This window comes from Bemisia tabaci, chromosome 10 (assembly GCF_918797505.1).
Source record: "Bemisia tabaci chromosome 10, PGI_BMITA_v3".
NCBI classification, from domain to species: domain Eukaryota; kingdom Metazoa; phylum Arthropoda; class Insecta; order Hemiptera; family Aleyrodidae; genus Bemisia; species Bemisia tabaci.
In genome coordinates, this window is record NC_092802.1 from 22,168,777 (window position 1) to 22,193,520 (window position 24,744).

The 24,744-nt window shown below is 39.1% G+C and overlaps 1 protein-coding gene across 4 annotated transcripts; it reads right to left on the reverse strand.

The window, feature by feature from the left end:
- Window positions 1-154: 154 nt before the first annotated feature.
- On the reverse strand, window positions 155-24,744 carry LOC109042328 (beta-hexosaminidase subunit beta). 4 transcript variants are annotated; one of them, XM_019059009.2, is made up of 9 exons: window positions 24,589-24,744; window positions 19,777-20,141; window positions 17,691-17,895; window positions 15,561-15,694; window positions 10,836-11,041; window positions 5,098-5,213; window positions 4,525-4,717; window positions 2,378-2,594; window positions 155-551 (listed from the first exon to the last, which is right to left on the reverse strand). In XM_019059009.2, exons 2-9 carry the CDS (start codon window positions 20,047-20,049, stop codon window positions 195-197), a joined length of 1,701 nt encoding a protein of 566 aa, XP_018914554.2. In that variant the 5' UTR covers window positions 20,050-20,141; window positions 24,589-24,744; the 3' UTR covers window positions 155-194. The 4 variants fall into 4 exon arrangements, with proteins under 4 accessions (XP_018914554.2, XP_072161661.1, XP_072161660.1 ...); XM_072305560.1 differs by having other exon boundaries at window positions 24,554-24,739; XM_072305559.1 differs by having other exon boundaries at window positions 24,489-24,739.

A 24,744-nucleotide genomic window follows, 5' to 3' on the forward strand; every position in this document is an offset into this window, starting at 1 on the left:
ACTCCCGACACTTTGATGGTACTTTGATCGGAATTTGTTCGGGAATTTGATCGTCTATCGAGGCCTTATCAAGATACCCTAAAACTTAATTTCCGGTATGGTATAATTTTAGCGTTCTCTGTTGCCTCTGAAACCTTCCAGGTCACGAAATGAATTTGATAAAAAGTACAAAAAACGCGTTTATTCGAATGTCTTTACAGAAGCGGGCAGTAGCCGGGTCCGTTGGGCGGGGCGGTAGGGATGCCCCTGCGTTTGAGGCGGCAGGCGTGTTCCTCGAGGCGGGCGGCGGTGTCCGGGTGGGGGAAGCGGCTCCCGTAGCTCCAGAGGCGTTCGGCGGGGGCGCAGGCTCGCGGCCAGATCCGCGGCGACACGTTCGTCTCGTCCACCCACTCGCCCCACATGCAGGCCTCCCCGCCGATGACCAGCGCCCTCTCCTCCGGCGTCGCGTCGAAGTCCAGGATGTCGCAGTGGTAGTAGCTCCTCCACGTCTCGCTCAGGTGGTCCAGGTACCAGCACGAGGAGAACAGCGCCTCGTAGCCCCGAGACACGATCTGTTGACACAGGAAATCATGTAGATTGCATTTTGCAAAAAGGAACCACTAGCATTGCAATGATGCTAAGATTGTGCAACTTCATCTTTTGCAATACAATTGCGGAAATATTGAAGAACTATGAAATTTAGATGGTAATTTTTGTCTTAAATTTACAGTTTTTAGCGATTAAAATAGAAACTATTAATGGATAATCGGGTTTTTCCTCCAAGACAAAAGAAGTTGCACAATCTTAGCAACATTGCAATGCTAGTGGTTCCTTTTTGCAAAATGCAATCCATGTAGTTGGTCCACTTTTTTGTAAAGGGGTAGTCGGGGGTGATAGAAACGGGTGGCACATTACATGGATTGCATTTTGAAAAAAGGAACCAACAGCATTGCAAGAATGCTGCAATGGTGCAACTTCTTTTGTATTGGAAGAAAAACCTGATCATCTAAAAATATTTTCTATTTAAACGCTAAAAACTGTAAATTTAAGACAAAATTACACGGAAAGAAAACTTCGTGCGTGGGACCCGAAGTTTAGGTCATATGCATCTCTGAAGTTTTCAGATTGATGAACACTTTAGATCTAGTTGTTCTGGTTCAGTTCTTATACATCTGATGTACTTTGGTTTTCACATCCGAAAAACTTCGGTTCTCACATCTGAAGTACTTCAGATGTAAGAACTGAAGTACTTCAGATGTAAGAACTGAAGTACTTCAGATGTAAGAACTGAAGTACTTCAGATGTAAGAACTGAAGTTTCAGATGTGTGATCTGAACCTCGACAGCTAGATCTAAAGTGTTCAGATGCTCAATCTGAAAACTTCGGAGATCCATATGACCTAAACTTAGGGTTCCACGCACGAGGTTTTTTTCTCCGTGTACCGTGTACATTCCATATATTTGCATGATTACAGTAGTTTTATTACAAAGGGTGGAGTTGCACAATCTTAGCAACATGGCAATGCTCCTGGTTCCTTTTTGCAAAATGCAATCCACATGTGACATGAGCAAAAGTAGGGGACGAGGGGAGAGCTTCCCCCTCAGAGGCCTACTCGGCTTCTTCTGAGAAATCTTAGGGAGTTTTTTAAGTAGGAACGTGAGATATCTTTCATCTTTGAAATTGTAATTCCATCGGGTTTTTTTTTTTCGGTAAAAAAATGCTAAAAATTGCCTCTGAGACCACACAATGTGCCTGAATTTTCCCGAGGAAGCCCCTAAGACATCCCTTTGAAGTTAGGGAATTCCCATAACTCTATCTTCTCCAGCGAAGCGAGTCCCCCAGATCTCCCTACGGAGAAGTCTTTTAGGGCTCAATCATCCCTCCTTAATGAGACGCCATTCCACCTCCCCCCTCCGCAGAAAAAATCTTCGCCCATGTCCGTGTGATCAATTTTTCTGACTCACCGGAAATCAGGATTGCCCAAAAAGAAATGTGAAAAAATAAGTGATCTAAATGAATAAAAAATCTTGCTGATTTACGTATGATTCACTTGATTTAAAGCGTTTGTTATTACAACACAATGAAATAAGCAGAGAGGAAATATTTTGAGACGATTGAAATCGTACATGAAAAAATTTTTACGATACTAGATTAATTGTTTTTAGGTCTGTGTCTGAGCAACCCAAATCGTGGTAGAATATGATAACTGCCCCCAAAAAGTGTGGTACGGACGAGGCAAACTTTAAGAACTCGACTTAATATTCGTTCGATTCTACCGCTAAATAGAAATCGCTTTTCTGCTTCGACAACTTTGCGGCGATGTTTCTAAAAAAACATCCTTATTTTTCCGCTTTCTTGAATCTTTTGCATCTGCACACGCCACCAACGGTTTACTTACCGGTTTCATGGCCTCTGGTTCAGACTTCCATACGTGAATGATGGTCTTGGGGTCCAGTTCGACACCGAAATCGAAAACTTCCTGCCACACTACAGGTTTTAGATTAAGCAGATTTGTGATGTTCAGCAGGCGCGTGAAGTAATACGTCTCTAGTTCGGTGAAGTTCCTGCTCATGTTGTATTTGTTCATGAATGAAGCTATCTTTGGATTATCCTCCCTGTCACAGAAATGGGTAAAATAGAATCTATGTATTTGGGATACATTGATGGAGATGGAATCTATGGATTTTTCCTTGTACCCCTACCCTAGAGTAATCCAGCTTAAATCAAGAAAAAAACAAGCAGAAAAATCCAACATGAATACAGTTGGAAAAGCGTGCCGAATAACTAAAATGTTGGACACATACCTACTATTTTCACGTCTTTGTTATTTGCATCAATTGGTACTTTTTGCTAAATTTGGGAGAAAATATTGATTCATGAACGTTGAATGTAAATTGATTTTAAAGATTCCGTCCAATTATCTTGATTTTAAGCTGATATGCGGCATTTCGCACGACCGTGATTTGGGCGAACTGCCGTGCATCGAAATCGCGTTGAGTTAATCTCTTTGGATTTCGAACTGTAACTTCTCTCCTATTCGGCCGATTTTTACAAATGAGGTCTCTTTTTATTTGTACTTTAACGGAAAGTAAGGAAAAACTCGCTAAATAGACGGAAAACAATTTTTGTGAAAATTTGGTGGATCCTGGCGTCACGGTGAATGGTTAATCGGGCGTGGAAGATAATAGGTTCGACGAGGCGACCCTCTCCTCGCCGTCTTTTATTGCCTTGCTCGAAACCTGACACCCAAAGCTATATCGGGAGATAACTGCAGTGGTTTGAGTGGATTTCTGCAGGGGCCACGGTTAGTACATGGTATAAAGAGTCACGAGGCTCATCACAGATTGCACTTGCAGTGCAAGACGCTCATTGGCTAAACAGTTTTGGCGGGAAAGAAGGTTCTAGAGTTGAGTCCTCCGAGCGTAAGAAAGCTTCTATGAGGTTTTTGTCAAATGAAATAATACGGTTTTGACAGGAAAATGTTCTCAAGGGTTCCCAATTAGCAGTTCATTCGGTTTTTTGGTAAGAGACCATCAGGGCTTGACAGTATAATGGTTCAAAGACAAGAAAACGGGTCCGAGGAAAAAAATATTTGGACGGCCCGTTGAATAGCATTGGTTGATCGGTGTGCTGTACTATGGTATATCCGAGTGATTTCAAAAAGCGAGCCCTACTGGCACGCTTAAAAACCCTTGGCAGACATCAGGTACTACCTATACAATTTCCGGCTCGTTCGTAAAAATACGTATGCCAATAGGGAAAATAATGGTACATACACTGTTTTTAAACTGAGCCATAAATTAAAGTTCCCAATAGGTCAATTTTGTTAGTTTCAGAATAGTTTTTTGGCGCTTGATTCTGGTCGATCGGCTAACAATATGAAGATCTGTCCCAACAGCAACTTTCTACGTTCAATATTAACCGAGATGTCGAGCTTTGAAAAATTCGGTTCATGCCGTCATCTACCGACTTTTTCAAAGCGCGATATCTCGGCTAGTATTGAACGTAATAAGTTCCTGTTTGGAAAAATCCTAATCTTTTTAGCTAATTTACAGGAATCAAGCATCAAAAAACGATTTTTTGACCGGCGCAACTGACCCATTGCAATTAAATTTAGTCCATTTCCAGAATCATCATGTTTTAGGCAAGTCATTTTTTCAGTGTGTATGAAAATGGTCAGAGACAAGAGACCCTCCGCTGTCCTTTTGGCGACAGGCGGACGCTCTAACTTTCGGGGTTTCACAATTCCTTGTGGACAATTATAAGGGAGCCACAGTCATCATCCTTATTTCGGCTGTTGACCTACCCACATGGTGGATGATGAGCTTCGGGTGACGTTATAATGAGCCATACAAGTTTCCCAAACTTCGGCCATTTTCGGCTTGTTTGCAAAACGAAACTGCCAACATGTGGAACATCCACCATGTAGGTAAGTCAACAGTAGAATAATAAAGTCCCGAAAGTAAAAGCTTCCACCATGGCCAAGATACTAGTGGAGGGTCTCTTGTCTCTGGATATAGTCAATAAAAACCTTGCGAGTATTACCAGCACTTGATTTCGACTTCATCGCCGCCGAGATGGATGTATTTATCCTTGAAAACAGACGCTATTTCGATGAGCAATCTCTGGAGGAAAACGTAATTGTTTGGTTCTGACGGGTCGACGGGCCCGTATTCCCCGGTTGTGTTGCACTGGGCCAGAAGTCCCTTCACGCTTGCACCCCAAGATAGAGTATGACCTGTGGGTGAAAGTAACAATAGCGGATGGTTAAGTTGTGTCTCGAAGTTTCCTAGACTCGATGGCACCTTACCTAAGTAGCAGTGATCGCAATAAGTTGCGATTTGATCGGAGAATGTATCGCGATTTTATTGACGACGATTTTTTGCCATATTATAGGATGAAAAATTGTGCTAACTTGCAATTTTATCGCATAAACTTGCAGTAAAATTGCGATTTCATCGACAGCAATTTATCGCAATATTATCGAATGAAAAAAGATGAGGAGGGGGGAGGGCAATATGATTTTTGACTTCGGATGCGAAAATTGGTGGAATGAGTCTCTTTCTACAAAATAGGACAAATTAATTACTTGGTTAATTATACACGTAAAAGAAGTACCTGGAGTGTCGAATTCGGGGATAACTCTAATACCACGATCTTTTGCAAAATCAATGACATTTTCAATGTCAGAAAGTGAATAAACTGCCAGCTCTGGATGATATGCTCCTTTAAGGCTGCAACAAAACAATACAAAATTGGATACACGATCGAAGATTTTCAGCGTTCTATACGCATTTAGTTATTTTTTCATTATAAATGACCCGCGCATCAGTAGCGTGTCGTGCTTTGCGATATATCGATTATTATGCCATTTAAACCTATGGGAAAAGATCGATAAACAGGGTGTTCGCAGCGAACACCTTAATAATCGATTCTTTACCACAGGTTTAAATGGCATAATAATCGATATATCGCAAAGCACGCCACGCCACTACCGCGCATCCACTGCTAGATGCAAGTGTGTTTCCCGAAATAGGAGCGGAAGCCATGGAATTAGAAATCTGTAAGCCACTTTGCAACGAAGCAAAGAAATGAAACGGCAACGCAAATCCTCTGAGCAAAGTAGATCTGAATAATTTGCTAAAACTAACAATAAGCATTTGCGAAATCCAGGTGATTTAATTCACAGGTGAAGCCCAAGTAGCATTTTTCAACGGAAAAATCGCGATATATTGCGATCACAACATCAACATCAACATCTGAGCGATTATTCTCGATCTTGTTGCAATAAAATCGCTAATTTATCGCACGGCAATGTATCGCGATATAATCGAAACAAACATCGCGACGTATGGCGATTTAACCTCGATTTTATCGATGAAAATTGATCGCGGTTTTATCGAACAAAACATTGGGATGCATAGCTATTTAATTGCTATAACTTGCAATTTTTTATTCCATACTATTGCGATAAATTGCCACCGATAGAATCGCGATAATCAACCGATAAAATCGCTATTTGACACGATCATTGCTACTTGGGAGGGGGGTGAGGGTTTTGAGGAATCAGCGCCGGAGCCACCAAAAAAGAGGACAGTAGAGGAAAATACAAAACGGTTGGTGGAAGCTGGTATATGTGTCGCAGGCAAATGGTAAAATCAGGCATTTTGTCTAATGCCTAGGCAAATAGTCAAATATTCCAACATAGTTTGAAATTTTAATTATTTTCCTAATTTTACAAAAAATAGTTCATTGCTCATGTGAAAAAAAATTCTAAGTAAAAATTTGCATCACACAATAGTATTTTAAACAATTTTTAGCTTCTGAGCAGCCATTTATCTTGAAATTTTCAGCATGTCATAAAATCCAGAATTTTCGGAATTTCAACATTTGAAAGTATGAGAAGCAATTGAAGAGGAAGAGACAAAAAGAGTTTGTAGGTTCCATGAGTTATTCTTCCAAATATATTGAAAACTCTTGAGCTCCTCGCCATAAATTCACAAAATTTTGTAGACCATCAAAATTTAACTATTTGCCTAGACATTTAACAACATGCCTGATTTCACTTTTTGCCTGCGGATGGTATCGGTGCAACGACGTTCAAGTCCCAAAAATCAAATTGTTTGCAACGGGTCAAGGTAAGTAGGACTGCCGTGCTAAGGAAGAACGCCGTATGAACATTCGAGAGTTGCCAAATTTCCTTCGATTAAATGCTCATTTTTGAGGAAAGTTATGAATATTTTCCCTTGAAATTCTCAGAATCTTTGGGCAAAATTGTGAACAAATTATCTGGAAAAATTGGGAGGAAAATATTCATAAATTTACCAGGAAATTCGCGTTGAATGAGAAGAAATTTGGCAACGCCTGAAGGTTCATACGGCGTTTTGCCTTGGCATGGCAGGACGAGACAAGAGAAATTTATTGCGGTTGGAATTCGGCGAGCGCAGACAGACACAGAAGAAGGGGAGAGAACCAGTTTTTTGTGCAAAAAATGATGCAATCTGATTGGCGAGCGGTGACGTCAGCTCAGCGCCAAATTCCGCTGATCGGCGCTGCGGACCGTCATCTTTGATCCGTTCAGTTGTGATTGGTGTGTGAATGAGAAAGGATCTGTGAAGTGTACGCTCCCACTGTGCTTTAAAAATGAATTCTACCGACGTTGACATTAACCCCGCTGACCAACTTGACTCTGAGCTTGAAGAGATTTCAATCGAACCGACAAACAATGACCAGCCCGAACTTTTCCCCCCTTTTCTGGACAGACCACTTGCAAAACCACCCCAAAATTCAAGATACAGCCGTTTTGTTCAATTTCTGATTACTCTTACGACCAAAATTAGAGCGCGGTGGGACGGAATGAGAGAGTGGTATAATCAACAGGAAGGTTTGAATGAGCGTGTTCTGCAAATCTGGTGTATTGTGCGATGTGTGATTGACTTCTGCAAATGTTGTTTCTGCCTTCTAGACCTGGTACGTGACTTTTTCTGAAGTATAGTTATAGTATGAATGTAGTATATGTATGTATGTGAATGTAGTATAGTATATAGTATGAATGTAGTATATGTATGTGAATGTAGTATATGTATGTATGTGAATGTAGTATAGTATATAGTATGAAGTATAGTTATAGTTATAGAAGATAGTAGTATAGTAGAATAGTATAGTATAAGTTTTTGTGATAGTATTTTTCAAAATTTAGGAGAGGACCATACTCTAAGAATTTAGATCAATTAACCCTAGTCTGCCTGAGCCTCTGAACCAACGAGAAAGCCTGAGCGGGGTCAATTTGACCCCAGCTGAAAATCAATTAGTTAGCTATGTTTTTTTCATGTTTTTAGTTAATATCAGTGCACTAACCTTACAGGCCTTAACCATAAAGCATATCTAAGTTTTAAAAAACACGGCGCAGGGTATGCAACCATTTTATCATACACATGTTGCCATGTTGTTCTCAGCATGAGAAAAAAAAATCATAGGGCTACTAAATACTGAAAACGAAAAAATCTGAAAAATCTTGCTCGTTTTATAAGTTTCTGAAAAAAATTAAAAAGAGAAAAATGAATACACCTTCAATGTAAGCTTTTGTGATGCTAAATGGTAAAATATATGTTATAAGGATATCTGACCCCGCTCAGGCTTTTTAGGGGTACTCGTGAATTTTTTGATCTCTCATGCACATTTTTTCTTCTTTTTTTTCCCCCTTCAAAATCGTGTTCCTAGATGTTTTTGCAGAGCTATTTGTGAAGGACAAATAATTTCGTGCATACCACGAGAAATGGCAAAGAGTTGAAACTCCCGTGGGGTCAATCTCACCCCACTCAGGCAGACTAGGGTTAAACCACTCAAAGCATTATGCTTAGCACTAAGCACTATGCATTATGCTCTATGCATTGTCCTCTCCGTCATACCGCTGTAAGAGCGCTGATGACGCTGATGAAGCTCACTGATCCGACATTTGTAATCATAGCTTTGTCATCAAAACTGTGTACATGTAAGGGTGGGTGATGACTTAAAAAGCTCACTGATCCGACACCTGTAATCATAGCTTTGTCATCAAATCTTTGTACATATAAGGGTGGGTGATGACTCGAAAAGCTCACTGATCCGATACTTGTAATCATAGCTTTGTCATCAAAATTTTGTACATATAAGGGTGGGTGATGACTTCAAAAGTTCACTGATCCGACACCTGTAATCATAGCTTTGTCATCAAATTTTTATACATATAAGGGTGGGTGATGACTTAAAAAGCTCACTGATCCGACACTTGTAATCATAGCTTTGTCATCAAATTTTTGTACATATAAGGGTGGGTGATGACTTAAAAAGCTCACTGATCCGACACTTGTAATCATAGCTTTGTCATCAAAATTTTGTACATATAAGGGTGGGTGATTACTTAAAAAGCTCACTGATCCGACACTTGTAATCATAGCTTTGTCATCAAAACTTCGTACATATAAGGGTGGGTGATGACTTAAAAAGCTCACTGATCCGACACTTGTAATCATAGCTTTGTCATCAAAACTGTGTACATATAAGGGTGGGTGATGACTTAAAAAGCTCACTGATCCGACACCTGTAATCATAGCTTTGTCATCAAAACTGTGTACATATAAGGGTGGGTGATGACTTAAAAAGCTCACTGATCCGACACTAGTCATTAAAAAATTGTGCATATTCCCCCAGAGGAATGCAGATAGTGAGGGATGACCTTGTAAACAATATTTGTTGTCTGTCATTCTAAAGGTCAATATATACTAAAAAAATTTAAATCCCCAACAATATGCTTCAAAAGCACAAAAACCCGTCAATTGTAAGCCAAAAGAACACAGTTGGATATCTTGATGCCTCAGTTGCGCCTTCAAATAGCTAGATAGGCAAACACACCTTCAATCGTCGATTTGTAGTTGCAAACTTGCAGATCTCGCAAATCACCAGAGGTTGCGGAGTTGTGTGGGTTTCCGCGTATGCAACTTGCACATAGTATTTTTAATTTTTTTTCCTCTTTTTTGATATTATTTGCATTAAAAGGTTTTTCCGCTTTTATTTTAGATTTCAATCGGAAAAAAGAGACAAAGCCTTTAAACCACCACAAAAACTAAAATCAGAAACTAAACAAAAGTAAATGCTAATTATTTGTCCTTGCCAGAATTCGACGGTCATTTTCTTCACCAAAATTTGTCGCTATCATATTTCTAACGATATTTAACAAAAAACAAACAAACTAACAAACAAACAAACAAACAACAAATGATTTGAAAATACTGAATATGGCAATTGACTGATTGGTTGCCGCACGATGGCTACAGTAACCAGACGATTTTGGGCATACCTCTTATGGATCAGCGGAATGATTGCTGAAATTGCTGTACAAAACGATAGACAAAGAGGACATAGAGCGTATGGAGCGATCCCATTGATTGAAATTTATGGTCCTTATAGACTAAGGGGATAAATGAAGGACTAACTATGGGGTCTCTCGTGGGTTGCTGTTATAGTTAGTCAATTACCTTTCTCCTTTGTCTATTGGAGCCACCCACTTCCACCAATAGGATCTCTTTAAATCCCTTTTGTCTTCTTTGTCGTTAGTTTTGTCTATAAATTTCAACAATCAGCCCGCAAGTGCAGACTTCTGATTTTCCACCAAAGTGAACGCCCGTTCAATGTGATTTCTCCATGTTTTTTAAGTTACATTTTCGCAATACTGCTTTTATGCTAGGCCTTGTCCACACGCGCAAAGCACCCGAAACTTTGGCGAAATAAGTTATAGATGAGTTATAACTTATTACGTCTGTGCACAGAAAAAGGGGCAAAAGACGACGCGCAGCTAGAAGTTCTGCGAATCGTCGCTTGTGTGGACAAGGCCTTATGAAAATGTTTTTTGCTTACTTATGGAGGTTTTTCCGGAGATATCAGGGGAGATTTAATTGGACGGATTCGGAAAAATCACCAGGAACATCCTAAAATGCTTGAAAGACAACTGAAGTGATTTTAGTATTTGTGCCAGTCCCAAGTCTGGATAAAGTGTGAGGGGAGGCTTTATTTTTGATAAAGAGCGTTTTATGGACCGTGTTAATCAGAAAAAGCCAAGCCACATCAGCCATTGACAATTTAATTGGGCATTTCAATATTAAACAAGAGAACGTTTGCGTGAAGTCCTTTGATTTTAAGGAATTTGCTTCGCACATACAGAAAGTTCACTGAAATTTGCACAAAAATCCGCACAATTCATAGAAAATTAAATTTGACAGTAGCATGTGGCTTGGCTCCTTTCTGCTTAATGCGGTCCATATTGTCTTTTTCTCTACATAGAACCCTTTCCTCGCGGGAATGGATGACAAAAAACTACCAACCTGAGTTGCGGGTAGACCACGCTCTGATAAGGGAAAGACTGATCGTCGACGATGTGCCAATGAAAGACGTTATACTTGTTATATGCCATACCGTCAAGCACTTGCTGGATTTCCGGAACAGAGAAAAAATGCCTTGATGTGTCTAGCAACAGCCCACGGTGCTTAAAGCGAGGCTCGTCCTCTATGAAAATCCCGTCCATTATTAACTATGAAAGTAAAATTAATCAAATTGTGTACAGAAATAACGATTTAAGGGCTAGAGTTTAGAATAACATCACCTAAATGGAGATGTTGTACGTGTGAGGAATTTCGGATTTGACTGTTGATTCTTTTGTAAAAGTTTACGAGAAACACGATGGTGCCACTGGTTTTCTCTGAAATCAACTCCCAAGCTCAAAAAGAGCTCTCAAGTTGAGGGCGTAATGGAGGGTATATCCCACGTTATCCTGAGAGTCCACCTCTACATCAAGACCAACTCTCCATGCAAAGATAAGGAGCAAATACATTGTCAGGGCTGCCACTTTATTTAAGGACTCCAAAACTGAAAACACGGCAATTCTGCTAATGTATTCCCTCCCTATCTTTGCATGGAGAGTTTGTCTTGATGTAGAGGTGGACTCTCAGGATAGCGTGGGATATCCCCTCCATTTTGGCCTCAACTTGAGAGCTTTTTTGAGCTTGGGAGTTGATGTCAGAGAAACCCAGTGGTACCATCGTGTTTCTCGCGAACTTTTTCATAAGAATCAACAGTCAAATCGCAAATTTCTCACACACGGAACATCTCCCATTATGGGTAGGTATCAGTCCTGCCTTTCAAAGGCCCTACCAAGTGTCCTACCAAGGCTGGTCCTGCAACTCGCAGGACCAGCCACTTATTTGGGCAGGGCTGGTGCCTTTACCCAAAATTTTTCCTGCGGCGCACAGTGGATCGAGTCAATCAGTAAAGTTGGACATAAAATTATTGGCTTAAACTGCAAAATTTGATGTTTAATTCGTCATATTTTAAATTTTAAAGAGTTCTTACGGAAGAAAATTTCACGAGGGAACCAATGGAACAACTTTTAAAATCTCAAAGTTATGTATAAGTAGGAGTAAAAAGAGAGAACCCCGCAATTCCACCCAATACTATGAGGAAGTGATTTTACACACGAAAGGAGACAATACAACTTAAGGAATTAAATATTTTAGGATAAGGAAGTGCTTTTAACCTCACATTTCTAGCCAATACTATAAGGAAGTATTTTTATACACGATTGTATTGCTATGAAGAAACCTTATACACGATTGTATTGCTATGAAGAAACCCGTTTCCACACCACCACAGAGGTAGGGTTATCAGCGCGTTTTTATAAAGTGGTATCCCCAGTAGGCCTATTCCACTAGATGAGAGCTCTCCTTTTATATATTTTTTTAATTTTTTTATTTTTTATTTTTTTTTTCAATTTTTTTTATTTTTTTTCAAACAAGAGGATATTCGATAACGTCAACTCCCTCTTCAACATTTACTTTTGATACTTGATGAGAGTTTTCAGGAGTCCAAAGATGTTTTTTTGTGAGAAACTTTTTATTTTTTTTTTATACGAAATATATCACAAATAATACATATTCCACTAAAAATAAAACTTAATATAATGATTATACTACAAATGATATGCTTTTCTTTTTTCAAAATTTCGCTACAGATATGTGTTGAATTTTCTATCAGACGATTTACACGTAAGTTTACCGCATCGTAGAAAGAATCGTCACATAAATTCGAATCTTGAATCAATTTTTTTTAGATATTCTTGCACTACCTTTTCGGAGGAATTTGATTTCTCACACGTATTTATTTTCTTATTTTCTGCGCACAGAGTTTCATCCATTTTCCGTACACGAACACCTTCTTCCCATTTTATAGCATTTTCGGTACACAATTTGATCCACTTGATAGGTTAATTTCAACGATTTCATTATCACTAACGTTGAAGTATTCATCCAGCCATCCCTCACAGCTTGCAGATAAAGTAAGACACAGTACGATCATGAACATTCTTCTGATCATTCTTCTATTTCCTTCTTCTTGGATCCACTGGTTGTGAGAATCGTCGAAACCCAACCATTTGACGAGGACTTGGTCGCCTTTCCTTTTCAACACTTTTTCAACTGCTTTCATGATGCTAACAACGAACAGGAAGCAATAGCTAACAACGAGTGTCCAAGGCTTGACCTACGCTGAGTCTGTGTAAGGTGTGCACCGGGTCGGTATTTTGATCGGATAACGCTCACTGACCGTCATCCAATCTGTCACAAAAATTCTAGGGCGACGATTCTCACAACCAGTGGATCAAGAAGAAGGAAATAGAAGAATGATCAGAAGAATGTTCATGATCGTACTGTGTCTTACTTTATCTGCAAGCTGTGAGGGATGGCTGGATGAATACTTCAACGTTAGTGATAATGAAATCGTTAAAAATGAAGCTATCAAGTGGATCAAATTGTGTACCGAAAATGCTATAAAATGGGAAGAAGGTGTTCGTGTACGGAAAATGGATGAAACTCTGTGCGCAGAAAATAAGAAAATAAATTCGTGTGAGAAATCAAATTCCTCCGAAAAGGTAGTGCAAGAATATCTAAAAAAAATTGATTCAAGATTCGAATTTATATGACGATTCTTTCTACGATGCGGTAAACTTACGTGTAAATCGTCTGATAGAAAATTCAACACACGTCTGTAGTGAAATTTTGAAAAAAGAAAAGCATATCACTTGTAGTATAATCATTATATTACATATGTATACTCACTGCTCACAGGCAGTGAGCTCCTGGACAGTCAAAACGCCTTCACGTAAGTGCGTATGCAACACGGACATCCACGGGGCCCGAATAGTTGCATCAAGCAGTTATAATGAATACTGTAATTATACTGGTAGTGTTCTTCAAATTCGAAAGTAACTGAAGGCGCCTTGCCGATTCCTCTCGCACCAGAACTTAATTTCAGCGTCTCCTATTGTACTGATGAAGGAAACTTTTACTTATTTTTATCGCGACTTTGTCAATTTTCCGAATGAAGATTTGATCGTTTAATTATATAAAAAAACATTGCTGCGTAGTATATATGTGAGGTGCGGCCTCTACCCTCTTTGCGGGCTGATTTTTGAAATTGATGGACAAAGCTATAGACAAATAAGACAAAAAGGATATTGAGGGATCCTATCGGTGGAAGCGGATGCACTGGAATAAAAAAACACATTGGATCTAGAGACCAAACTCTTAAAAACATCGACAAGAAAAAGTACTCTTGATTCAATCAGAATCTAGCTTAAATCAAGAACCAAGCCTCTTAATTTAAGCGGATTTCGTTTTGATTCAAGCAAATATCCAATCGAATCAAGAGTATTTTTTCTTGTCAATGTTTTCAAGAGTCTGGACTATAAATCAAATGTGTTTTTTTTCTAGGGTGGTTACAATAGACAAATAAGGTAGGTAATAGACTAACTAACGGCAACTCACAAGAGACCAATCATTCATTTATTTTCTCCCTTAGTCTATAAGAACCAACCATTTCAACCAATAGGATCGCTCCATACTCCATAAGTCTTCTTTGTCTATAGCTTTGTCCGCCAATTTTAAGAATCAACCTGCTGCTCTGAGAACGACAAATGCGGTAAATTCGATTCATTGTCACTTCAGGATAAATTCGAGCGCGCATCTCAGCATATATTTGAATTTTTTTCGCCGGAGAGTGAGAAAAATGTCCAGTCAGAAATGTAAATCAGAGCTCCATTCTGCAGGGCCCAAAGCTTTCAGAAAATATGGCTTACATAACTGATTGCTTCAGGATCAATAAATCGGGGCACCAGTGGACAGAGTTCTTGAAATAACAAATAAATTATCATTTATTCGTTTTTTCATCTAGGTATCCTTTATATACTATATCTAGTATTTTAAGGATGTCGGTCTTAAGTTCTCACTTAAAATCCTGGATGAGCTGTTGACTAAAATCAAAAAAAGTTTCCTCTCAGATTTTTTAAACGCAGTCATAAAACCGGAGGAACTCACTTGAAACGAATAATCTCATTGCCGTACTTAAAAGGTGTAATCCCTTAGGTAACAGGTTTAATAATGCGCAAATGTCTTGCCTGTGGTAAGTTAGAAGTATAGCATTACGCATTAAATCATTACAGCTGACATACTTTCAGACATGTGCCTTATGAATATAGAAATGAAGATGTTGCATGTGTGAGGGATTTGCGATTTTACCATTGATTCTTACATAAAAGTTTGCGAGAAACACGATGGTGCCACTGGTTTTCTCTGAAATTATCTCCCAAGCTCAAAAAAAAGCTCTCAAAGTGAGGCCAAAATGGAGGGAATATCCAAAGCTACCCTGAGATTTCATCTCTACATCAAAACAAACTCTCCATGCAAAGATAGGGAGCAAATACATTAGCAGGGTTGCCTTGTTTTCAGTTTTGGAGTCCCCAAATAAAGTGGCAGCCCTGTCTATGTATTTGCTCCCTATCTTTGCATGGAGAGTTTGTCTTTGATGTAGAGGTGGACTCTCAGGATAGCATGGGATATCCCCTCCATTTTGGCCTCAACTTGAGAGCTTTTTTTGAGCTTGGGAGATGATTTCAGAGAAAACCAGTGGCACCATCGTGTTCCTCGCGAACTTTGACGTAAAAATCAACAGTCAAATCGCAGATTCCTCACACATGCAACATCTCCATTGCGGTGACTTACCATGCGGCCTGTTTTATCCGGTACGAGGATCTGTGAAAAGGACTCGAGACCTCTGAGAATGCCCCATATCGAGTTTGCTGATATGCGATTCATGAATATAAGGGCCGATGAGAAATGACTCACCGTCAGATTATCTGCAAATAAAGCACATTTAAGAAAATCATTAAAATGTGAATATCGACGGTGAAACTACCAAACCTCGTATCTCGGTTTGCGACGTCGCAGACTTCCTGCCATACTTTATTTTTTAAATAGAAGACTACTCAACGTCAATTCGTGAAAACTTCCGTGATTTTTCCTCTTTGTGCGGAGAAAAATCTGCGAAAATTGTGAGTAATGATATTGATTTGATCTCCTTCAAAAAAATATAATGTGAGTGGAGATTTTTAAACACCGCAAACGAGATACGTGGTCTGGTAGTTTCACAGTCGATATGTGTTTAAACTAAATTCACATGCATTTACATGCGTCCAAGGACAAAAGAAGCTCTTTCAAGACCGAACTCTTCTGAATATTTCATCGATTTGATATGTAACATTTACAGACATGTGATTTTTTCTTATAACAACCGCAGTCTTTGCCGGAAAATTTGCATGAAACTTTGCCATAAATTTTATTTCTCGAATTATATTTCCAAAAGCAATCGCAGTTGGTGTCAATTGAGATGAGTCGCAATCAAAATTCATCCTCTTGCAAATAAAAAGTGTTATATTTTTCTGATAATCGTGAATCCATCGCAAAAAAAAGAAAGCGGAAAATTTTAACGGAAACTGTTGGGCTACCGCACCTTGAAACAGCGGTACATAAAAAATGGAGAAAAATTGATGTTTTGCACAACTGTTTGTTTTTCACAACGATTTATGGACAAAGTAGCTTCCAGCTGTGAAAATATTACGTCATACTCTCACGTGACCTGGGATTCAAATTTCGAATGGATAAACGTATTTGTTTTCAGGAAAAAACTGGTCTGTGGCTCAGTGAAAACGGTGCACCATGCCAAGCTTAGCATGTTTTTTTGTAATTTCTCCGCACAAAACGATTATGCAATAAAGTGATGAAAAATCACGATAGTGAGATTTTCGCGGGCTTCGATGAATAGAGGCATACCCTACGCCACACAGTGGATCGAGTCAACTACAGAGAGGTCGCACATGATTTTTTTCACTAAAATTTCGTCACATTTTTTTCAAAGTTTTGTATAAATGGAGTTATAAGCGTAAAGCTTCCAAATTTTGTCCGACCTCTCCTATTGGCTCGATCCATTGTGCGACAGTACAGTGGTACATTACTGGTACCACCTCCATACCTCGCGCCACGCGTGTCTGGGCCACTTAAATGCGCGGAGGAATACTGCCGTGCTAAGGCAGTGGCGTGGCGTGCTTCGCGATATATCGATTGATACCTCACTCAAACCTATGAAAAAAGATCGATTATCAGGGTGTTCGCAGCGAACACCTTAGTAATCGATTCTTTACCATAGCTTCAAATGGCGAGATATCGATAATCGATCATTCACGCCACGCCACTGGTGCTAAGAAAAAACGCCGTATGAACATTCGAGAGGTGCCGAAGTTCCTTCAATAAACTGTTGATTTTTTAGGAAAGTTATGAATAGTATTTCTTGACATTTTCAGGAACTCTAGGTGAAATTGCGAACAACATTATCTGAAAAATTGAAAGAGAAATGTTTCCACAAATTTTCCCGAAAATCCGCAACTTAGCAAAAGGAAATAGGGCAACACCTGAACACGGCGTTTTTTCCTAGCACGGCAGAATACTCAAAGGGACTAGAGTATCTTTATACTGAGAGTCAAGACAATGTGAATCCATTTCTGATTGGTTCCCGTATTGTAGGCCTTCACAGTGTCACGAACGGGAATAAAGATTACATTTTCACCGAGTGCAAAGATTATATAATCTGGAATGGACCAGGGAATCACGGGTTCGGCAAGGAGCAAACAGAATGAGAGGTGGAACGAAGAAAGGGCTTGAGAATAGGCCAATCAAAGATTACGAAAAACGTTCAATTTGTGTAATCTTTATTCCCGTTTGTGACTTCATGAGGGGGTGTTGTCTTGACTCTCTGTATAAAGGGAGTCTAAAGGGGACATGAAAGGATTCTGGACCTACACGACTCATCCATGTTGTCCGAAGGGATCTCCTCGCAAGGGCTCCTCAAGTCCACCCTGAGGGCTGGCAGCTTGGTTGCGTCCACTTCCGCGGGTGAGTCCTTATTGTATGCGGCGTCCACCTTCCCATATCGGACGGCGTTTTTTATCAGGAGCTTGTAGCGGTTTAGCGCTTTCTCGAGGATCGGGCAGGTCTGGCCAACGCTCTGCAAGAATATACAGAACCTTGAGTCGCAGAATCGTGTTTTCGTGGTTGCACTTTTTTTCTCTGCGCGAAGCAAATTCTGAGAAAATTCAGTTTTAAGCGCTCAGCCGATAGGCAGCGCATTTTGATTTCGACTTGCCTCTGAGTACTAGTATACTAGTGCTTATTCGTTTAAGTGGCGCACCCGCTCATCGATGTGTAGGCTTTTTTTTTGGGGGGGGGGGGGTCCATTTTTAAAATAAATAAAGCTGTGAAAACTGTATTTTATGCTTTTAACGTAATGCGCAGGTAGTTTCGATTGTTTGTCTATAAGAAAATTTCTTAGCGGTAGAGTAATTCTTATCGAAATTGATCGTTGAACTCAAATGAAGCCTAAAAAAAACGCGCCTGATGAACTCAACGGTGAGCTCATTTTCGGGAAACAAAAATACGCGTTTACGGTTTCCTTGGTAACCTTTGTTTGCTATCAGCTGATGTTTTATTTCCATTTCCCAGCCAAGTCGACGGAGTTTATACGTCCTTTCTTCATTAAATACATTTACTAACACCTGAGCGCTTTTCTAATTCGACAGTATTCGAACTTTCCCGTTTTTTTTTTTTTTTTTTTTTTTTTTTTTTTTTTTTTTTTTTCAGGGTGTTCGCAACGAACACCCTAATAATCGATTCTTTACCATAGTTTCAAATGGGGAAAAATCTATATATATCGAAGCACGCCACGCCACTGGTCTTCAGGAGTATAGGAGCCATCAATTCGTCTTTATCTTGGATTTGGAACTATTGATATCTAGCTTCTTATCGAAGACATTCAACCCCATGACAATAAGCAAGCCTTCTTTGATTTGGAAGAGGTGAGAGATTCAAGTAGAGGCTCTTACAATGAAGAGGACACAAAATTTGCATTATCGATCCTACGATAACAAGGACCCATAGTTCAATTGGTAAGTGATGGTGGTGTAGGTCCAGAACTTATGAGCCCTGGCTTTTTTTGATCACGCAGGAAGCTAGAACAAATGAGTTTTAAGACTTGCGTCCGTCTAACAGAAACCAATTCAATTCAGATCCCTCTTTGCATATTTTTCACTTTATACTCTGTTAATATTTTACTTTCTTTTATTCTTGTGCATATGATCTTTTATAACCCACATTATTATTTTCTTCCTTTCTTTCTTTCTTTCTTTTTTTTTAAAGTGAAATTCACATTCTCAAAAGATCATACTCGATTAATTTTCATGTGATTAACACACAAAAATAGCCCAAATATACCAACGAAACACGATACAAGAAAATGGGAAATAAAGGCTGAGAAATAAACAAAATGGGCAGGACGCCAGAGTGCGTTTTAGAGCGACTTTACATATATAATAAGCAAAATGCCTGGGACTTTTAGGGGTGGTCTCTCCCGCTCCCCTCGACCAGGAAATAAAACAAATAAAAATTAGAAAAAAAAACCCAGGCACCCATTTGTGATAAAAAAGAAAGTTCAACCTCTCTCAACCTTCGGGATAACCTCTCTTGTTTGTTATCACGATTTGGGGTCAGAGGGTTTTTTTTATATATTTTTGGTTCCTTGGTCGAATCGGAGGGGGTTTAAACTACCCCGAAACGCTCCAGGCATTTTGTCAATTGTTCAGCCTTGGTTCTCAATTTGCTCGTGTTTAGTTCCGTTAATCTGCATATATTACTTCATTAAAATATTACTTGGAAATAAGTTGCCTCAATCGTTAAAATTACGTTATCATTTCGGCTAAAATTAAGAGCAATCACCTCCGTTGACTAGTTTGTTCGTGTGTTTTTCTCTCTCTCTCTCCTCTAAAAACTTTGAATAAAAATACTACCTTTTTAGCCGTAAAATAAGAATGTATGAGAGAAATGAACCCCTGACCTGAAACTCAAAATCCTTCGGGTCAATAGCAAAAGAGAAATTAAATCGCCTTTCGTAGCTTGGTCTCGGCCAGAGAGCTCCTTTCGTTGGTTTCACTTCGGGGCCAAAACCAGAAAATCCCGACCGTCCTTGCAAGAATGTGAAAAACACCAACAAAATCAACAGGAATTTTGCCGCCTGGTGACTGATCCCGACCAGTATTGTGCAAGACGAATAGGTAGATTCCATTCTAAGTCCTTTCCAAGTTTCTTTCCAAAGTTTAGGACCGATCATTCACTTATCACCGCCGTCCTCTCGAAGGAAGTTTTCATATTGTGTTCGTGAGACACAGTTCCACCGAGGCATGCCCTTGATTTTTTGAAAAACTGGAATAAAACGATTTTTTTAGAATGTCAGGAGTGGTCATAGAACGTACCATTTTTTTTCCATAGCTCAAATAATATTGAACAATCTGTAAAGTGATCTTGGTCTCATTTGAAAAGAATATAAATAGGTAAATAAGTAAATATATAATGGTGCACATGAATGGCTAAGGTAACGAAATACGTACCTCTGATTGCGGTGGTGTAAAAGTCCGCTCATGTTTTGTTTTATTTTGAAAGATTTCTAAAATTTCTAGATATTAGAGTCACATGTCGAAATAGGGAACAATGATTCTGTTCATGCCCATCCTTCGTTAAAGGACAGAAAATAACTACACTGATTTTTCCATTTGAATATTTTTTTCGTACCCTGGAAAAAAAAAAAAACACATTAGATCTAGAGTCCAGACTCTTAAAAACATCGAAAAGAAAAAATACTCTTGCTTCAATCAGAATCTAGCTTAAATCAAGAACCAATTAGCCTCTTAATTTAAGCGAATTTCGTTTTGATTCAAGCAAAAATCCGATTGAATCAAGAGTATTTTTTCTTGTCAATGTTTTCAAGAGTCTGAACTCTAGATCCAATGTGTTTTTTTCCAGTGTAGACTCTAAAATGAAAAAAAAAAAAATCCTCATTTAATTTTTCACAGCTCTTGGTACGATAATGGCTTCTTTTCGACTTACTCTGCGGATGTTTCGAGAGGATAGCGGATGGATAGCAGCCGATTGTGAATTAGCACAGATTTTAATGCGCGTAAACAAACATAATAGCTACATGCTTCTTATCAAACAACAAGGTTGGAAGAGAGTGCAAGTTGGTCAGTGATAAGAAAATTTAAAATTCTATTCTCATGGACCGGTCTTCTGATTGCTTTATCATAATCTGGGGCGTCGCGTCGTTGGAGAGCCATTAAGGTTAATCTTCAGCTGTAGTTCCGAAAAAATCCACCACGTCGCGCTGCTAAAATCCGACTCCGAAATCAGTGATTATTTAAATATCACAATAGGTATCTTAAATTCTAAGACTCATAAGTTCTAGCAGCATACGTCTGGAATCCTTAGAAACAAACGCGAGCTTTGAAAGTCTAATAATAAAAGCTGTAAATTGATCCCAGTTTCTCTTACGGGATATCTGTAAGTGCGAGAGAGACAGCTCACGGTGGGAGAGAGATATCTGCCAACTGCTGAGAGCGATCAAGCGCGATTGGTTGCATCAAGGTCATCATGCTTAACCCTACTTTTTTCTGGGATCAAATTGCAGAGCTTCAGAAATGACTTTTCACGTTGTTTTTAGGGTCAATAGGAAGAAGAATGTTATAGCTAGAACTTATTTATCTTCGATTTAAACAGAAATTCCTTCAACTTTTATAAAAGTTCAAGGACTCACGTGGTGCTGTACGGACTCTAAAACACAGCGGTGGCGCCCCCTGCGCGGAGAAATTTCTTACTTCACGCAGCTGTAGATACACCTTAAGCAAAGCCACGGTTCCATAGGGCGCGAGTGACGCGATGTTGGTCGCGCGGTAGATTTGTGTGACCGTCTGAAATTGGGATATCTACATAAGCAGATTGGAGGGTTTTTCGTGCCGTAGGAATTCCCAATCTAATTACTTGTCCTCTTGAAAAATATTACGAGAAAAATGATAGTGTCAATAATATGCTCTAAAACAAACTTCCAACGCCTACGATAACAACATTCTCAATTTGAAAGGTACAGTCAGGTACCTACCACTATTTTAGATTTTTAACAATTTTTATTTTTATTCATCCAACTTTTTGTATTTACCCATACCTATGAGGATGGCTAAATTTTTAGCCGAAAGGTTTTGGTCTTGTGCGTGAACTTCTAGCCTTGTTACCCGCTTTTTAAATTGTTTTTTATTGTATATCTTGTCACGGGCTGCGGAGTATCTATCACACCTCATCTACGGAGAGAGTTCACCCCAAATCTAGCGTCCCTTTATACCCAGAGTTAAGACAACTTAATTCTGGTTGGGCTTAAGTGGTCTAAAAAAATCCAATTCTGATTGGTTCTCGCTCATGGCGCCACAAAAGTGTGCACCAATGGTGGTGGCTCGAATGTGAACAAAAATAATGAAAACATAACCTAATTTTGATTTCTCAAGAGAGCCCGCTTTCTGAAATGGGATAGGGGGCAACATTGCACGGGATATTTGCATAGAAATGTATGCCTACTATCGCAGAGAAGAATATTTTAATGAGGAGTGGGCTATACCAACAATAAGTTATAGATTGTTAATATTGGAAGGGGAAATTCCCAAGGGTAAAATATCAATATAGCAATGGTGCCAGACTGCATCGACAAAACGTTGCTCCTCACACGAAAGAGCGTAACTAGATTTCGATGTTACCAAATTTTTTCGCGCAAATGGCATTTTTACCAAGAGAATTTTGGGAAATTTTAACTGAAATTTCAAAATTTTAACTGAAATTTCAAAATTTTAACTGAAATTTCAAAATTTTTTCCTCTGATCTCATTCAAAAATTAGGAAAAATGTTTTCATAAGACTCTGCAGGTTTGTTATCGTAAAAAATTTAATTTTTCGAATCGATTTCGCAACCTTGGAATGGAGTTACGTTCTTCGTGCGGGAAACAACGAAAATAGGACACGCCAGTAATAATAATATTATGAAACTTAGTATTAAGACTGAGGAAATGCACTCGCATTGTTTTTTGCTAATTTTAAGTTAAAATTTTTAACTCCCAATTCTGATACTGCAAGGAGTCAGGGCCCCCAGGCCGCTACGCGGCCCAACTCCCTGAGGGCACTTCTCTCGCTCAAGGCCGCTCTCGGGTATGTTTTAATATTTAAAAAGTGCAAACTAATCTGGAGGTTATTACCCGATGATTGCCACTACAATCATGGAAACTGGCACAGTTGCTTTCTAGAATGAACAATGGCGAGAAAATCAAAATTCAACAGCTCTAAGAGCTCATATTGATGAAATATCTCCCCATTATTGCCTTCTATCTCATGAGTATAGGTAATATTATCACAACGTTGCTACAGTATTTCCTTTCGATTTTACTTTGCAGGGCGGGTTTGGAAAAATCCCTAAAATAAGCAGCACGCTTTTCATACGCCGACACGGAAAAAAGCGGTAAGGGCTCTTGGATGATATGGACATTTCCGATGAATGGTGGTGGTACCCGAATAAATTAGGTTATTAATCCAAATGCTGCGGTATTACCCCAAATTGAGTTGCGGCACCACCGCAATTAATTGAAAATGCCCATATCATCCAAAAAATTGGGGTTGTACCACAATTGAGGCGTTGGATGTAGAAAGAGCATTCCTTAGTTGCGGCGACGCAAAATCTCCACTGGTAATTTATATTTTAGAGAGGAAACTAGTGGGTGAGTTTCCTGAAATTTTAAGATTTCAGCATTGCAAAATTATGATGAAAATTTACTCTAAGTTTCAACGGATTACATTCATTTGCTTCAATTACAATGGATGTAACGTTAGCGGAGATTCTGAGACAACCAAAAAATGCCCTTTTTGCACCCTGCGCTTTAATTTTAGGGGATAATCCACTTCCCACGTATCATTCCTGGCCATTCGAGTAATCGTGTGAGGTGTGTTAGTATTAGCTGCGGCGAGGTTGTCAAATTGTACAATAAAATTTACGTACTGTACATGGCTTTAAATAGATACATTTGCTATTTCAGCACTATCCGGCAATAACTAATTCTTCAGAGGGAAAAATTCCCTATATTGGCATGTACTTAATGATTTTACCTTCTTTTAAAAATGGATTTTGTCGTACAAATTTGTTTCATTCGATCAAAATTGCATAGGAATTCAACTAAAAATTCCATGCCCGGAGCAAATTTGCTTTCTTCAGTAAAATAGTCAATTATTCTAAATTCACCCTTTATGATCCTGTGCATCCTCCGTAGCTCTGACCAGTGCTGCGTGCTAAGGAAAAACGCCGTATGAACTTTTAGGCGTTGCCAAATTTCTTATGATAAAACACAAATTTTCTTGTAAACTCATAAATATTTTCCGTCCGATTTTCCACATAATTTTGTTTGTAATTTCACCTAAAGTTCCTTAGAATTTAAAGGAAAGATATTCATAACTTTTCCCAAAAATAAACATTTTATCGAAATAAATTTAGCAACTCTCGAATTTTCATGCGGCGTTCTTTCTTAGCACGATAGAGTTAACCTCAAACAATGGCCAGGAATGTATAGTTGGAATAGGATAACCCCGAACACTTTTTTCCCGCGGAAGAGGGTTAGAAGAAAAAAAAGTGCACACTTGAAATAACGATGTAAACACTTAAAATTTTCGGAGCATCTGATTGAAAAAAGTTGCTAACCACTAATTTCGAGCTCGAACTTAACGCGGAACCAATAAAAACACTAAAAAACTGACAATATTTACACCGGAAACACAGACATCTGCCGATTGTCGGTTACCTCACAGCGGTTCGATTGCATGCTGCATGCAACAGCGATTAACCAGGAAGCCCTCGCACGATTAGCATGACGTCTAGACAGGGAAATGCTCAGGAAAACAACAGTATGTATGACACCGCGCGCGGTTAGAAATGCACTGTTCGAAAGCGTGTCCCG